The sequence below is a fragment of the Pongo abelii genome, chromosome 23, assembly GCF_028885655.2.
Source record: "Pongo abelii isolate AG06213 chromosome 23, NHGRI_mPonAbe1-v2.0_pri, whole genome shotgun sequence".
NCBI lineage: Eukaryota > Metazoa > Chordata > Mammalia > Primates > Hominidae > Pongo > Pongo abelii.
Genome location: NC_085929.1, coordinates 48170293 through 48186461, shown reverse-complemented (window position 1 = coordinate 48186461; position 16169 = coordinate 48170293). Strand labels below are relative to the sequence as shown.

Below are 16169 nucleotides of genomic sequence, written 5' to 3'. Positions count from 1 at the left end.
TCCTAACCTCAGGTGATCCGCCCGCCTCGGCCTCCCAGGGACTATAGGTGTGAGCCACTACGCCTGGCCAAAAACTGCTATTTTATATTATCTCTACTATTTCCTTCCTCAGTTTGCTCCTTTATATATACTAAAAAAAACAAATTATAGGCAAGTTCCTATAGCCAATTATTACAACATTATCTCTCAGCTCCAAACCCACCCTTCTCTACAATCATTTGTGGTACTTCTGCTGGTGGCTTTGAGGAGAGATTCTGTAAGGTTGGAAAAGCTGCAAACTAAATTCAGCAGCTGCTGTGGGAAGGTTCTGTCACTGCAGGGTCAAGAAGCATTCTAGGCTAACACACACAGAAACAAGAAGCAGGAAGAAAGCAAATAGGAACCATGAGGAAGGAGCAAGTCCTTCACCCCTCACCCTTAGTCTTCCTCTAGTGCTTTCCACCTGGGTGAAGTTCCTGAGGTCTGATGGTTCTGCAAGTCATGCTGATACCAACCAGAAGTGGATGGCTGCAGGATTGTAGCCCCACTCAAGGGTGGCCTAGAAGGAAAATGATGAAGGAAAATCCCCCGGGTGGTCAGAACTTCAAGTGGTACATTGTATACATTAGCTAGACTGAGAGATGGTCAGAAGTACATACAGATCATATTGACTTATGAGCAGCTACTAACTCTTTGGCTAGATGGTCACAGACTTGAGAAAGACACAATTGAAAGACTGGTAACTGGGCCAGGCACAGCAGCTCATGCCTGTAATCCCAGCACTTTGGGAGGCCAAGGTGAGTGGATCACTTGAGGTCAGGAGATCGAAACCACCCTGGCCAACATGAAGAAACCCCGTCTCTACTAAAAATACAAAAATTGGCTGGTTGCAGTGGCTCACACCTGTAATCCCAGCACTTTGGGAGGCCGAGATGCGCGGATCACGAGGTCAGGAGGTCAAGACCATCCTGGCTAACACGGTGAAACCCTGTCTCTAGTAAAAATAGAAAAAAATTAGCCAGGTGTGATGGCAGGTGCCTGTAGTCCCAGCTACTTGGGAGGCTGAGGCAGGAGAATGGCGTGAACCTGGAGGGGTGGAGCTTGCATTGAGCCAAGATTGCTCCACTGCACTCCAGCCTGGGCGACAGAGCGAGACTCCGTCTCAAAAAAAAAAAAAAAAAAAAAAAAAAAGGGGCCGGGCACGGTGGCTCAAGCCTGTAATCCCAGCACTTTGGGAGGCCGAGGCGGGCAGATCACGAGGTCAAGAGATCAAGACCATCCTGGCTAACACGGTGAAACACTGTCTCTACTAAAAATACAAAAAAAATAGCCGGGCTCAATGGCGGGCACCTATAGTCCCAGCTACTCGGGAGGCTGAGGCAGGAGAATGGCGTGAACCCGGGAGGCAGAGCTTGCAGTGAGCCGAGATCGCGCCACTGCACTCCACCCTGGGCAACAGAGCAAGACTCTGTCTCAAAAAAAAAAAAAAAAAAAAAGGCCAGGCGCAGTGGCTCATGTCTGTAATCCCAGCACTTTGGGAGGCCGAGGCAGACGGATCACGAGATCACGAGGTCAGGAGATCGAGACCATCCTGGCTAACATGGTGAAACCCTGTCTCTACTAAAAAAAACAAAAAACAAAAAATTAGCCTGATGTGGTGGCGGCACCTGTAGTCCCAGCTACTCAGGAGGCTGAGGCAGGAGAATGGCATGAACCCAGGAGGCGGAGCTTGCAGTGAGCCGAGATCGCGCCACTGCACTCCAGCCTGGGTGACAGAGCAAGACTCCGTCTCATAAAAAAAAAAAAAAAAATTAGGCATGGTGGCGCACACCTGTAATCTCGGCTACTCAGGAGGCTGAGGCAGGAGAATCACTTGAACCCAGGCGGCGGAAGTTGCAGTGAGCCGAGATCGTGCCAATGCACTCCAGCCTGGGCGACAAAGTGAGACTCTGTCTCAAAAACTAAACAAACGAACAAACAAAAAACAGAAGAAAGGCAAGGCAGGACCACCAGCTCTGAGGAAGATTAGTCATCCACTTCCTCTCCCTGCCCACTATCCAGAAATTTCATCCTCATGAGAATCCTTATTAGGAGAGGAGACGCACCCAGGTTTTACTGGAACGGGAGCTATGTATTCAGCCTGTCTTGTTTAAGCTACACTGCCCCAGACTGTAACGATCCTGGTGCAACCTTGTTTGCATCATGTATGAGAGCGAATCTTACATGAATTTCTATCTTCTGAGGATTCAGGCGGCTCATGGGCCGTGCCCGCACTTCTGGTGTTCCTGGCCACCCTGAGGATCACGAGGTCAAGAGATCAAAACCATCCTGGCCAAAATGGTGAAACCCCATCTCTATTAAAAATACAAAAATTAGCCGTGCTTGGTGGCAGGCGCCTGTAATCCCAGCTACTCAGGAGACTGAGGCAGAAGAATCGCTTGAACTCGGGAGGTGGAGGTTGCAGTGAGCCAAGATTGCGCCACTACACTCCAGCCTGGGCAACAGAGTGAAATTCTGTCTCAAAAAAAGAAAAAAAAAGAAATATTGGTGACAATGAGGCCTGGAGAAGAAGACGGGCCTTTCAGAGGGAGCATAAAGTGGGAAGACACTTGTCTCTTGTGTGAATGCTCCCTAAAGAACATCTATTATCGAAGAGATTCTCAGTAACCAGGTAGTCAAAATGGCACATTTTGTGAATGTTAATCCACCTCTTTCCCTCGCCATCAAGTGCTTATTCAGTGGATCCATGTACAAGGTGGCTATGGTGGCAGAGCTGGAGGCTATGCGCTGGGCTCAACAACACGGACTTTCCCTTGTCGAGGCTAAATTGATTACTGCTATGACTGAGTGCCTAACCTGCCAACAGCAAATGGAGAGGCAGAGATTTGTCCTCACTGGAATAAACATGTATTCTGAATACAGACTTGCCTTCTCAAACCATAATACTTCTGCCAAAAACACATTTGTAAGCTTACAGAATGGCTTATTCAATATCATGGTATTCTGCACAACATCACTTGGATTAAGGAACTCATTTCACAAAAGAAGTGAGGCAATGGGCTCACACCCATAAAATTCACTGCTCTTATCCCATACTCTATCACCTGGAACCACCTGACCTAACAGAATGTGGAATGGCCTATGAAGACTCAGTTATTCCACCATCTGAAAGACACCACTATGAAAGGATAGGGTTCTATCTTATATGTGGTATATATTTTGATGCAGTGATCAACATCAGGTGCTGTCTTACCCACAGTAGAATACATGGGTCAGGGAATCAAGGGGTAAAGTGGGAGTCATTTCCCTATTACACTTACTAACACACTTGCAGAATTTTTGTATCCTATAATAGCTCACTAGGGCTTCCATAATAAAATACCACAGACTGGATGGCTTAAACAACAGAAATTTATTTTCTCACAGTTCTTGAGGTTGAAAGCCCAAGATCAAAGTGTCAGCAGATTTGGTTTCTTCTGAGGCCTCTCTTCCTGGCTTGCAGATGGCTACCTTCTCACGGTGCCCTCACATGGCCTTTGCTTGGTGCATACACACCCCTGGTGTCTCTCTGTGTGTGTTCAAATTTCCTCTTCTTATAAGGATACTAGTCACATTGGATTAGGGTCCATCCTAATTGCCTCGTTTTAGCTTAATCAACTTTTTAAAGGCCCTATCCCCAAATACACTCACATTCAGAGGTTCTGAGAGTTAGGGCTTCAACATATAAATTTGCCGGGGGTGGGGGGTACATATAAATTTAGCCCACAACATATCCTATCCTGCAACTTTGGGCTCTGCTAAAGATCTTAGTTCCTAAGGAAAGAATGCTTCCATGAGAGGTCACACAATGGTTTCACTGAATTAGAAGTTGTGACTATCATCTGGCCATTTTCAGTGCCTCGTGTCATTCAACCAATAGGCAAATAAGGGATTATTCTACTACCTGGAATGACTGATCCCAATATCCAGGGGAAACTCAGTTGCCACTAACAATAATGGCAAGGAGGACTATGTCGGGAACCAGGTATTCTCTGGGGCTCTTCTTACTAGTCTCATATTCAATAGCAAAAGTTAATCAAAAACATCAGCAACCAAAAAAAAAGGAAGAGCCACTAAAGATTCAGAACTTTCGGAAGAAGAAGAGGCGAGAACCACCCCCGGACTGACCAAAGCCAGTGTGCCGCTGCATCCCGCACACGGCGCCTACATCCCGCTGCCGTCGCTGCTGCCACCATGCCCAAGACAAAGGCTGAAGGGGATGCTAAAGGAGATAAAGCCAAGGTGAAGGACGAACTACAGAGAAGATCCACAAGGTTGTCTGCAAAATCTGCTCCTCCAAAGCCAGAGCCCAAGCCTAAAAAGGCCCCTGCAAAGAAGAGAAGGTACCCAAAGGGAAAAAGGGAAAAGTGGATGCTGGCAAGGAAGGGAATAACCCTGCAGAAAATGCAGATGCCAAAACAGACCAGGCACAGAAAGCTGAAGGTGCTAGAGATGCCAAGTGAAGTGTGTACATTTTTGATAACTGTGTACTTCTGGTGGCTGTACAGTTTGAAATACTACTTTTTATCAAGTTTTATAAAAATGCAGAATTTTTTAAAGCTATGTTGTTAGCACACAGAACACTTCACTGTTATATTTTGGGGAAGGGGCATATGTCACTAATAGAATGTCTCCACAGCTGGATTGATGTGGGGAAACATCTTTCCCTTCTAGTTTTGAGAGACTTTCTCTTGGCTCCCAGGAGGAGGGATTCCCTGACTTTGACACACGTGGCCACTTTGGCACAAAAGCCTTGTGGTATGGAAAAACAAATTCATTTTTATGTCCTCTTCTCCCTCTCCACCTTTCAGCATAGACTTTACTCCCTTAAGACCCAGACATCTGTTGGGACCTGACCCCTAGTCATTGGTTACCAGTGTGTCAGGCAATCTAGACTTTCCAGTGATGCCACTGAGATGGCACCTGTCAAAAGAGCAGTGGCTCCATTTTTAGATTGTGGATCTTCAGATAAATTGTGCCATTTTCATTTCACTTCCTGAAAGTCAGGGTCGGCTTGTTTAAAGTTGTTAAACAACATGCTAAATGTGAAATGTCAACCCTCACTCTAAACTTTCCCTGTTCAGAGCATCAGATGAAGACTTCACTGGGTTTTATAGTGGCTTTCCAATTTTTGGTAGTCCATTGAAGATGGGAGTTTGAAAGTTGTTGTATACTGTTAACGACTGCCCATGTCCTGCCTGAAATACCATGACTGTTTATAGAAAGTATCTTTAATAAAGCTGGATACAGTTTGGCTTGGAAAAAAAAAAAGAGATTCAGACCTTTCAGGAATGAAGGTGTGAGTCACCCTACCATGTAAAAACCCTGACCAGTTGAGACCCTGGTTGAAGGCAAAGGATACATAGAACAAACACCATTAAGAAGGAAATTATAAATATTAACTATATCCTTGTGACCAGTTATGAAAATGAAGATTGTAATGTATTTCCGTATATTAACTGTTTTCTTCTCTCTCCTTTTTTCCTTATTGGTACAAGTTTTGGTGCAGGTTAGCTTTAAAATTTAGTCTTTAGGTAACAGAATATTCATATGGGACTGTGATTGAATTTAAAAATAAATTATTAACCTCCTTATGTTGGGGACAAATTGGCAATGGCTTAGTCTGTATGAAGTATATGAATGAAGGATAGTTACACCTTGTTAGGTAAAAAAACAAGTTGTTTTTGTTCTATGGGAGTTCAGATATGTGGAGAAGGGTGTTTGGACATCAAGTAGCCAAAGGAATGGACCAAAGCAGTTATTACACTATTGTCTTTGAGCTCCAAAACCCACCCTGTAATCTGCCTTGGAAGACTAAGACTGAACTCTGCAAATCACATTTTTGCTTTGCTAGCTGAACCTCATTAAGCTCTACCAATAATGAGCACTAGAAAGAGATGGCAAGGCTGTAGGAAAAAGGGATTTGCTCCTTCCTCTTTGTTTCCTATGGGTTTCCTGTCTGCTTCCCATTCATATAAGTCTTCCCATTCATATAAGTATCCCCTTAACACTTTTTTTTTAAGAGACAGTCTTGCTATGTTGCCCATGTTGGACTTGAACTCCTGAGCTCAAGTGATCCTCTCACCTCAATCTCCTGAGTAGCTAGGACCACAGACCCACACAATTAAGGTGCCTGGCACCTTAGCACTTCTTTATCCTGGCAGTGGCAGTGCCATTCTATGACGGCAGCTAAATCCAGCCTGCAGTTTTTCCAGAACCACCTTCATTGGATCTCTCCTCCTCCAGAGACAACAGTATTATCTAGTCAGTGCCACTCAGAGGTCTGAGTTTCATAAGTAGGCCCTTCCTCCAAACTTCTAAGTTTTAACCATTCCAGCCTCTTTCCTTTGTTCCCCCAGCCCCAGTGACGGAGTGGTTTCTATAATTGCTATCTCCATGAAAATTTGGTTGTTCTCTTTTTCTTCAGTTACCTACTTAACCAACATTATTTTTTTAATTGAGATGGGGTCTCACTGTATCACCCAGGCTGGACTGCAGTGGCACGATCTCAGCTCACTGCAACCTCCACCTCCCGGGTTGAAGTGATTCTCCTGCCTCTGCCTCCCGAGTAGCTGGGATTACAGGTGCCCACCACCGCGTCTGGCTAATTTTTTTTTTTTTTTTGTATTTTTCGTAGAGATGGGGTTTCACCATGTTGGCCAGGCTGGTCTCGAACTCCTGACTTCAAGTGATCCACCAGCCTAAGCCTCCCAAAGTGCTGGGATTACAGGCGTGAGCCACTGTGCCCGGCCTACTTAACCATTCTTCAAAGTTTTTTCTATTGAAATAATTGGTGTGGTTTCTATTTCCTGACTGGATCCTAACTAGTACAATTCTCACTCTCTCTGCAAGAATTCTTGCATACCAGGGCTCTTACCTTCTTTCTCTACAAACCGTTTATAGGTAAACCCATGCACTTCGACAATTTTTGTTTTTTTTTTTTTTTTTAAGAGAAAGGGGTCTCACTTTGTCATCCACGCTAGAGTGCAATGGAATGATCATAGCTCACTGTCACCTCAAACTCCTGGACTCAAGGGATCCTCCCACCTCAGCCTCCCAAGTAGCTAGGACTACAGGCATGTGGTACCACACTCAGTCCACTTCAACAGTTTTAACCACCATCTCTGTGCAGACAACTTTCAACAAACCAATATGAGATGTACTAAAAAAGAGTTTTGTATGTGCCTTTGTAACAGCACTCATCAACTCTAGTTATTTACCTGTCAGTCAATCTCTTCTCCAGATTGTAAGCTCCTAGAGGACAGGGACCATGTCTTATCTATCTATGTATCCGTAGTGCCTGATCCAGTATCTAGCACAGAGTAGATACCCAAGGAAAAAAATGTAAGGCCAGGAATGGTGACTCATGCCTATAATCCCAGCACTTTGGGAAGCCAAGGCAGGAGGATTGCTTGAGAATAGCCGTTTGAGACCAGCCTAGTCAATATGGTAAGTCCCTGTCTCGACGAAAAGAAATTTTTTTTGCCAGTCATGGTAGTGCACACCTGTAGTCCCAGATACTCAGGAGGCTGAGGCGGGAAGATTGCTTGAACCCAGGAGTTCAAGGCTGCAGTGAGCTATGATTGTACCACTGCACTCCAGCCTGGGTGACAGAATGAGGCCATGTCTCAACAAAAAGAAGAAAGAGAAAGAAAGAAATATTGGGCCGGGTGCAGTGGCTCATGCCTGTAATCCCAGCACTTTGGGAGGCTTAGGCAGGCAGATCGCCTGAGGTCGGGAGCTCGAGACCAGCTTAGCCAGCATGATGAAACCCTGTCTCTACTCAAAATACAAAAATTAGCTGGGTGTGGTGGCAGATGCCTGTAATTCCAGCTACTCGGGAAGCTGAGGCAGGAGAATCGCTTGAACCCGCGAGGCAGAGGTTGCAGTGAGCTGAGATTGTGCCACCTCACTCCAGCCTGGGCAACAGAGCAAGATTCCGTCTCAAAAAAAAAAAAAAAAGTAAAAAACAAATGTTGAATTAGTGATTGAAAACTAATGGGGTTCCTCTTATCTGTGTCTAAACAGACAATTTCGCCAAGTCTCAAGTAACTAGAGCTGCAATTCAGACTAATACTTTCATCTTCAAGTGCTAGATACAAAGTTTCAACTTACCTTCAATACAGAGGTCTGTTACACTCCCATCTTCCATGCTGCGTAATAGTCCTTGGAGCAGAGGGAGGTAAGAAAGGGGTGGTTAGGCAGGGCACAGTGGCACACACCTGTATCCCAGCAATTTGGGAGGCCGAGGTGGCAGATTACCTGAGGTCAGGAATTCAAGAAAAGCCTGACCAATATGGCAAAACCCTCTCTCTACTAAAAATACAAAAATTAGCCAGGAGTAGTGGCCTGTGCCTGTAGTCCCAGCTACTCAGGAGACTGAGGCAGGAGAATCACTTGAACCCAGGAGGCAGAGATTGCAATGAGCTGAGACTGCACCACTGCACTCCAGCCTGGGCGACACAGATTGTCTCAAGAAAAAAAAAAAAGGGGAGTGGTTAACGTTCTCTTCAAAGAGAGATAGACCCACACAGGCACACTGTAAATTCTAAGTCTAAAAGCAGCTATAAACAATGTTCCAGCTAAATTCTGCTCTCAGCACCAAACACTTTGACTTTAAAAGGCAACAATTTAAAAGGTAACAATTGGCCGGGCGCGGTGGCTCACGCCTGTAATCCCAGCACTTTGGGAGGCCAAGGCAGGTGGATCACGAGGTCAGGAGATCGAGACCATCCTGGCTAACACGGTGAAATCCCATCTCTACTAAAAATTCAAAAAATTAGCCAGGCGTGGTGACGGGCACCTGTAGTCCCAGCTACTCGGGAAGCTGAGTCAAGAGAATGGCGTGAATCCGGGAGGCAGAGCTTGAAAGTGAGCCAAGATCATGCCACCGCACTCCAGTCTGGGTGACAGAGCAAGACTCCGTCTCAAAAAAATAAATAAATAAATAAAGATAAGAATTGTGGCAGGGTACAGTGGCTCATGCCTGTAATCCTAGTACTTTGGGAGGCCAAGGCAGGCGGATCACCTGAGGTTTGGAGTTCGAGACCAGCCTGGCCAACATAGCAAAACCCCATCTCTACTAAAAATGCAAAAATTAGCCGGGCGTGGTGGCACATGCCTGTAATCCCAGCTACTCGGGAGGCTGAGACAGGAGAATTGCTTGAACCCAGGAGGGGGAGGTTGCAGTGAGCTGAGATCACGCCACTGCACTCCAGCCTGGGCGAAAGAGCAAGACACCATCTCAAAAAAAAAAAAAAGGTAAGAATTGTCAATGTGGTACAGCAAAAAAAACCCCATGTGCTCTGGTGTCTATGACAGACCTGGGCTAAAATTCTAGTTCTGTTACTTGTTAGCATAAATTCCCTTAAGGTTGGAGATCATTCTAGCTCCCTTAAAAACTGTCTTGGCAGTTAAAAGCCTGAAAAGTCTCTGGCACAGAAAAGCAATCAATACAAGTTAGCTGCCTTCCTCCCTGAAAGGGCTCATTCCATTGGACATTATCGTCATATTAAAAGAAAGAACATCAGATAAAATTTAATCTATCATACATCACACGTGAAGATATTAAGGCACAGGAGAGGGAAAGTAACTTGAGCAGGGTCATACCTAAGTCAGCAGACTCCATTCTGGTCCTGTACAAAGACCATGTATACTGGACTCTTTGAAGAATTTTTATTTTTATTGAGACGGAGTCTTGCTCTGTCACCCAGGCTGGAGTGTGGTGGCACGAACTGGTCTCACTGCAACCTCCACCTCCAGGGTTCAAGCAATTCTCACGCCTCAGCCTCCCAAGTAGCTGGGACTACAGGCACGCACCACCACACCGAGCTAATTTTTGTTATTTTTAGTAGAGATGGGGGTTTTACCACGTTGACCAGGCTAGTCTCTAACTCCTGACCTCAAGTGATCTACCCACCTCAGCCTCCCAAAGTGCTGGGACTACAGGCATGAGCCACCACGCCCGGCCAACATTTCCCATTTTCATCTTCTTACTTTTACTAACTTCTTGGCTCTAGCAAAGTCAGTTACTGTAAAATGCATCTTGGATCTTAGAAAAAGGGCCATTTCTACATCATTATGACAAAACAATTTGCTAATAAAGTATTACAATACAAAAAATCTAAATCAACTAAGATCATTTTTCCAAGAGCCCCAAAAGCAGATACACATACTATACATTCAAAATTCATGTCAAATTTCCCTCTTAATCCTTACCAAAAAGCACGCTTATGAAGTGGATGCACACTCTCTGATCCTGAGACACCAGTTGCGTGACCAGGGAGGTATGCCTCACAAGGGCATCTTGGAAGCAGGACAACATGTGCTTCTTGCGCACTAACTTGAAGCAAATGAAGAAAAATATTCAATAGCAACCAAATTTTGGCTATTCTAAATCCAACAACCGTAATTTCCAAACACAATTACAAGATGATACAAGGGATCATTTAAACTATGGTGAGATCCACACTCCTTCAAGGGAGGTTGGAAAAGGATATCATTTACACAGAGGAATCCATGTATTCATACAGAAGATTGTACATGAGCTAAGGTTCCTAATGCCCTATATTTACATAGCAATTTATTTTTCACAAATCATTTTTGTCCACCAGCTCATTTAAGCCTAACAAGTTGGTGAGGAAAGCAAAAATAGAGGCCAGGCCCGGTGATTCACGCCTGTAATTCCAGCACTTTGGGAGGCCAAGGCAGGCGTATCACAAACTCAAGAGTTCGAGACCAGCATGGCCAACATGGTGCAATTCTATCTCAACTAAAAATAAAAAAATTACCCAGGCATGGTGGCAGATGCCTGTAATCCCAGGGAGGGGAGGTTGCAGTGAGCCAAGATAGCGCCATTGCATTCCAGCCTGGGGGAAAAGAGCGAGATTTTGTCTCAAAAAAAAAAAAAAGAAAGAAAGAAAAGAAAAGTGTGTTCAGAGGCCGGGCATGGTGGCTCACGCCTGTAATCCCAACATTTTGGGAGGCCGAGGCAAGCAGATCACCTGAGGTTGGGAATTCGAGATCGGCCTGACCAACATGGAGAAACCCGGTCTCTACTAAAAATACAAAATCAGCTAGGCGTGGTGGCGCATGCCTATATCCCCAGCTAATTGAGAGGCTGAGGCAGGAGAATCACTTGAATCTGGGAGGAGAGGTTGCGATGAGCCAAGATCACGCCATTGCACTCCAGCCTGGACAAGAAGAAAACTGTCTCAAAAAAAAAAAAAAAAAGAAAAAAAGTGTGTTCAAGCCAGGTGCAGTGGCTCACACCTGTAATCCCAACTTTGGGAGGCCAATGTGGGTGGCTCACCTGAGGTCAGGCGTTCGAGACCAGCCTGGCCAACATGGTGAAACCTCTTCTCTACTAAAAATACAAAAATTAGCCGTGCATGGTGGCAGGCGCCTGTAATCCCAGCTACTCAGGAGGCTGAGGCAGAAGAATCACTGGAACCTGGGAGGCGAAAGTTGCAGTGAACCAAGATTGCGCCATTGCACTCCAGCCTGGGCAACAAGAGTGAAACTCCATCTCAAAAGAGAAGTGTGCTCAATAAAAGGTAGAAGTTGCATCTCTTATTGCTTCTCATCTGTGCTACTGTAAGGCTCCTGTTTTTCCTTCACCAATTCATCCTACATAATAGATTAAGGTAGTGATCTATATGAGCTACTCAAAAAATCCTAGTAACTCCCCTTCATCTGACAGATTATGTTCAAGCTCCTTAGCTGGGTTTCAAACTCTTCAAGTAACTGTCCTCAACCTGTCTCTCCAATCTCATCTCTTTTACTTTCCCTTCAAACACTCGGATTATCCCCAAAACCCATCCTTATAATACCTACCTCCTGGGATAATCAGCCTCCCACTTCCTCTGGTCCAAATCTCACCCATCTTCTTAAACCTAATTTGAAAGCTTCCTCCTCTAAGAAACCTTTCCTAATTCCTCTCCTTACCCTGAACAGCACTTGACTACAAACATATTCATTCTAAGTTCCAAATAACATGTTGTCTTATTTCTCCCCACTGCACTGTCTTATTCATCTCTGATTTACTGTCCAAGAAAAGCAGCCTCAGAATTTCCATCCTTAATGAAAATTCAGAGGTTATTAGCTAGTTTACGAGTTCCCAGAGCACAGTGTGGGAATTCCTAAGAGTGCCTAAAACACTTCCCAGAGGTCCACAAGAACAAAAATATTTTCATATAATATTAAAATGTTCTTAGTCTTCCTCATTTTTTTTTAATTTTTTCCATGTTGGCCAGGCTGGTCTTGAACTTCTGGCCTCATGATCCGACCACCTCAGCCTCCCAAAGTGCTGGGATTACAGATGTGAGCCATTGGACCCGGCCCAGTCTTTCTCATTCTTATTCTCCCACAGGTGTACAGTGCAGTTTTTGAGACTATATGACATGATAGCACAACAGACTGAATGCAGAAATAGATAAAAATCCAGCTGTTTGGCCATGTGTGGTGGCTCACATCTTTAATCCCAACACTTTGGGAGGCCGAGGCAGGCAGATCACCTGAGGTTGGGAGTTCGACACCAACCTGACCAACATGGAGAAACCCTGTCTATACTAAAAATATAAAATTAGCTGGGCGTGGTGACGCATGCCTGTAATCCCAGCTACTTGAGAGGCTGAGGCATGAGAATCTTTTGAACCTGGGAGGCAGAGGTTGCGTGAGCCAAGATTGCGCCATTGCACTCCAGCCTGGCCAACAAGAGTGAAACTCCATCTCAAAAAAAAATAAATAAATAAAATAAATAAATAAAAAATCCAGCTGTGTTTAAGAGAGGCAGGGTCTTGCTCTTGTCCAAGAAGGAGTGCTGTGACTTGGTCATTGCTCTATGCAGCCTTGAACTCCTGGGCTCGAGTGATCCTTCCACCCTGCCTCCCAAAGCAGTGGGATTACCGGCATGAGTCACTGTGCCTGGCCAACCTGTCTTCAATTAAAGCAACTTGCAAAATTGTAAAACAAAGCCATTCCTGTCACTCTCTCTCTTGTTTTGAGAAAATACAGTTATTTATGTTTTAAATTACTTATGCCACAGGACTGTACACTTAAAAAGATTTAAAAACAAATTGTATGTTATCTATATTTTGCCACAATAAAAAATTACTTATGGGCCAGGCACGGTGGCTGACACCTGTAATCCCAGCACTTTGGGAGGCCAAGGCGAGGGGATCACCTGAGGTCAGGAGTTCAAGACCAGCCTAACATGGAGAAACCCTGTCTCTACTAAAAATACAAAATTAACCAGGCATAGTGACGCATGCATGTAATCCCAGTTACTCGGGAGGCTGAGGCAGGAGAATTGCTTGAACCCGGGAGGCGGAGGTTGCGGCGAGCTGAGATTGCGCCATTGCACTCCACCCTGGGCAACAAGAGTGAAACTCCATCTCAAAAAAAAAAAAAGAAAAGAAATCAAAATATTTGAGAACGCAGACAGGCATGGTGGCTCACAGATGCAATCCCAACACTTTGGACTTTGGGAGGTCAAGGCAGGAGAACTGCTTGAGACTAGGAGTTCAAGACCAGCCGGGGCAACACAGGGAGACCCCCGGGACCGTTTCTACAAATAAATAAATAAATAAATTGAGAACTGCTGATCTAGCCAATCCACACACTCACGAATTCCCCTCCCATGAATTGGAGAGAAACTTGACCTCCCAAAGTCTTCTTGGATGCCTCCATAGACAAGAAAACTCATCGCAGGTCAGGCACCATGGCTCACGCCTATAATCCCAGCACTATGGGAAGCCGAGGCGGGTGGATCACCTGAGGTCAAGAGTTCGAGACCAGCCTGGCCAACATGATGAAACTCCATTTCTACTAAAAAATAATTAGCCGAGCGTGGTGACGGGCGCCTGTAATCCTAGCTACTGGTTAGGTTGAGGCAGGAGAATCGCTTGAACCCAGGAAGCAGAGGTTGCAGTGAGCGGAGATGGTGCCATTCACTCCAGCCTGGGTGACAGAGCGAGAGTCCCTCTCAAAGCAAACAAAACCACTTCATTGCAAACGCGGGTAGGCACTGAGGGCCCAGGCAGCCCGCTTTGGCCAGCTCTGCCCAAGGAAAAGTCTTCCCGTTCACCCCACTTCTGCCCGGCTGTAACCTGTCACTCCTGTCCCCTCGGAGCCCAGACCGCCCCTCCTCCGATTCACACCCCGACAGCTGAAGGGAATGAGGAGCGGCCGCAGCGTGCGCGCCTGGCCCGCAGGTGAGTGGGGGCTGAAATGGCGGGAGCCTGAGCTAAGGCCGAATCCCCGGGAAATGGAGGCAGGGGCAGCAAAGGGAAGGAGCCAGAAGGCGGAAGGCGGGAAGGTGTGTCCCTGAGACTGGGTGAGGTCCTGGGGGATCCGGATTTCCGCCCTTTCAGGCGCAGAGCCAGTGGACAGGGCTCCACGGAGGCCCGCAGGCCAGCCTGGGGCTGAGGGGCCCGAGAGGCCGCTGCGGCCGGGTGCGGGACGGGCTGACGGGGAGGAGAGTGAACACAGCGCGGGGGCCCGGTTTCGCGTCGGGTTCACCGGAGCGGGTCTGGCAAGGGCCTGGCCGCGTTTGCTGAGAGAAATGGCCAAACCCAGGTCTTCTGAAGAAAAGGTTCCGCCCGCACCGACACGCCGGGGTCCGGCAGCAGCTCCAGCGCGCAGGCCAGGCACAGGCGGGGGGTCACGGGCAGCAGCCAGCGCGGGTCGTGCCGGTAATGGGCCCTCTCGAATAGAAGCGCCGCCTCTTCCTCTCTCCTGGGTCCGGGAGTGCCCGCCGTCGCCGCCTGCCTCATAGCCATCTCCTCGCTTGCTCTCAGCTGAGGCGGCACTCTTTCCCGCGCAGACTGCACGCATGCGCACTTGGAGGACGGAACTGCGTCGGTGTGGAATGCGCCTGCGCGGACCCAGGACGCTGCAGTCTCATGCGAGCAGCAGCCGCTGAGGGCAAGTGGTGGATGCAAGTGCTCTGCATCGTGTCTAACTAAGCCAAAAGCGGTTTGTGCTTAAAACCCTGCAGGAATGTCTTTACCACACCCAAAGTTGAAAAGCAGTTATAAAGTAGGGGGCATTTGCCTTGAAAAAGAAAGGAAAGGAAGCTATTTCTACTGTTTTTTAAAAGTGAAGGCCGGGCATGGTGGCTCACGCCTGTAATCCCAGCACCTTGGGAAGCCGAGGTGGGCGGATCACGAGATCTGGAGATCGAGACCATCTTACCCAACATGGTGAAACCCCGTCTCTACTAAAATACAAAAAATTAGCTGGGTGTGGTGGCACGTGCCTGTAATCCCAGCTACTTGGGAGGCTTGAGGCAGGGGAATCACTTGAACCCGGGAGGCGGAGGTTGCAGTGAGCTGAGATTGTGCCACTGCACTCCAGCCCGGCGACAGAGCAAGACTCTATCTCAAAAAAAAAAAAAAAAAAAAGAGGGAAAATAAGCGATCTCAAGGATTTGCATCTAAAAGCAATTAGAGGCTGGGTGAATTGGCTCATGCCTGTAATCACAGCACTTTGGGAGGCCAAGGCGGGTGGATCACCTAAGGTCAGGAGTTTGAGACCAGCCTGGTCAACAAGGTGGAAACCCCATCTCCACTAAAAATACAAAATTTAGCTGGACGTCGTGGTGGGCACCTGTAATCCCAGCTACTCGGGAGGCTGAGGCAGGAGAATCACTTGAACCTGGGAGGTGGAGGTTGCAGTGAGCCAAGATCGCACCACTGCACTCCAGCCTGGGTGACAGAGGAAGACCCCATCTCAAAAATAAATAAATAAATCAGAAGCTTAAGACCAAAAAATAAAAATAAAAGTAAAAAAAAAAAAAAAAAACCAAAGACAGAGAGAAAGAAGTTCAAGACCAGCTTGGGCAACAGGGCGAAACTCCGCCTCTACTAAAAATATAAATATTAGCCGGGTGTGGTGGCTCATGACTGTAATCCCAGCTACTCGGGAGGCTGAGGCAGCAGAATCGCTTGAACCCAGGAGGCGAAGTTTACAGTGAGCCGAGATCAAGCCACTGCACTCCAGCTTGGGCCACAGACCTACACTCCATCTCAAAAAAAAAAAAAAAAAAAAAAGCATCCCATGCGGAGGACCACCCCTCCCCATAAGCAGCTGAGGCTTTTGGAGTGTCTTGCCTCAATCAGGATTAGCTTGGGGACAGGGCAGGATAGAAC

The 16169-nt window shown here is 46.7% G+C and overlaps 1 protein-coding gene across 1 annotated transcript in view; it reads right to left on the bottom strand.

Annotated features, from left to right (window-relative positions):
* Positions 1-14834, bottom strand: part of MEI1 (meiotic double-stranded break formation protein 1) — a 97904-nt gene extending 83070 nt beyond the window's left edge. Inside the window, exons 1-3 of the mRNA XM_024239875.3 lie at positions 14625-14834; positions 10237-10360; positions 8134-8184 (exon numbers count right to left, since the gene is read on the bottom strand). Of these exons, the coding sequence (XP_024095643.3) occupies positions 8134-8184; positions 10237-10360; positions 14625-14798 (349 nt within the window). The 5' untranslated portion in view covers positions 14799-14834. The remainder of the gene's footprint in view (positions 1-8133; positions 8185-10236; positions 10361-14624) is intronic.
* Between the last annotated feature and the right edge of the window lie 1335 nt (positions 14835-16169).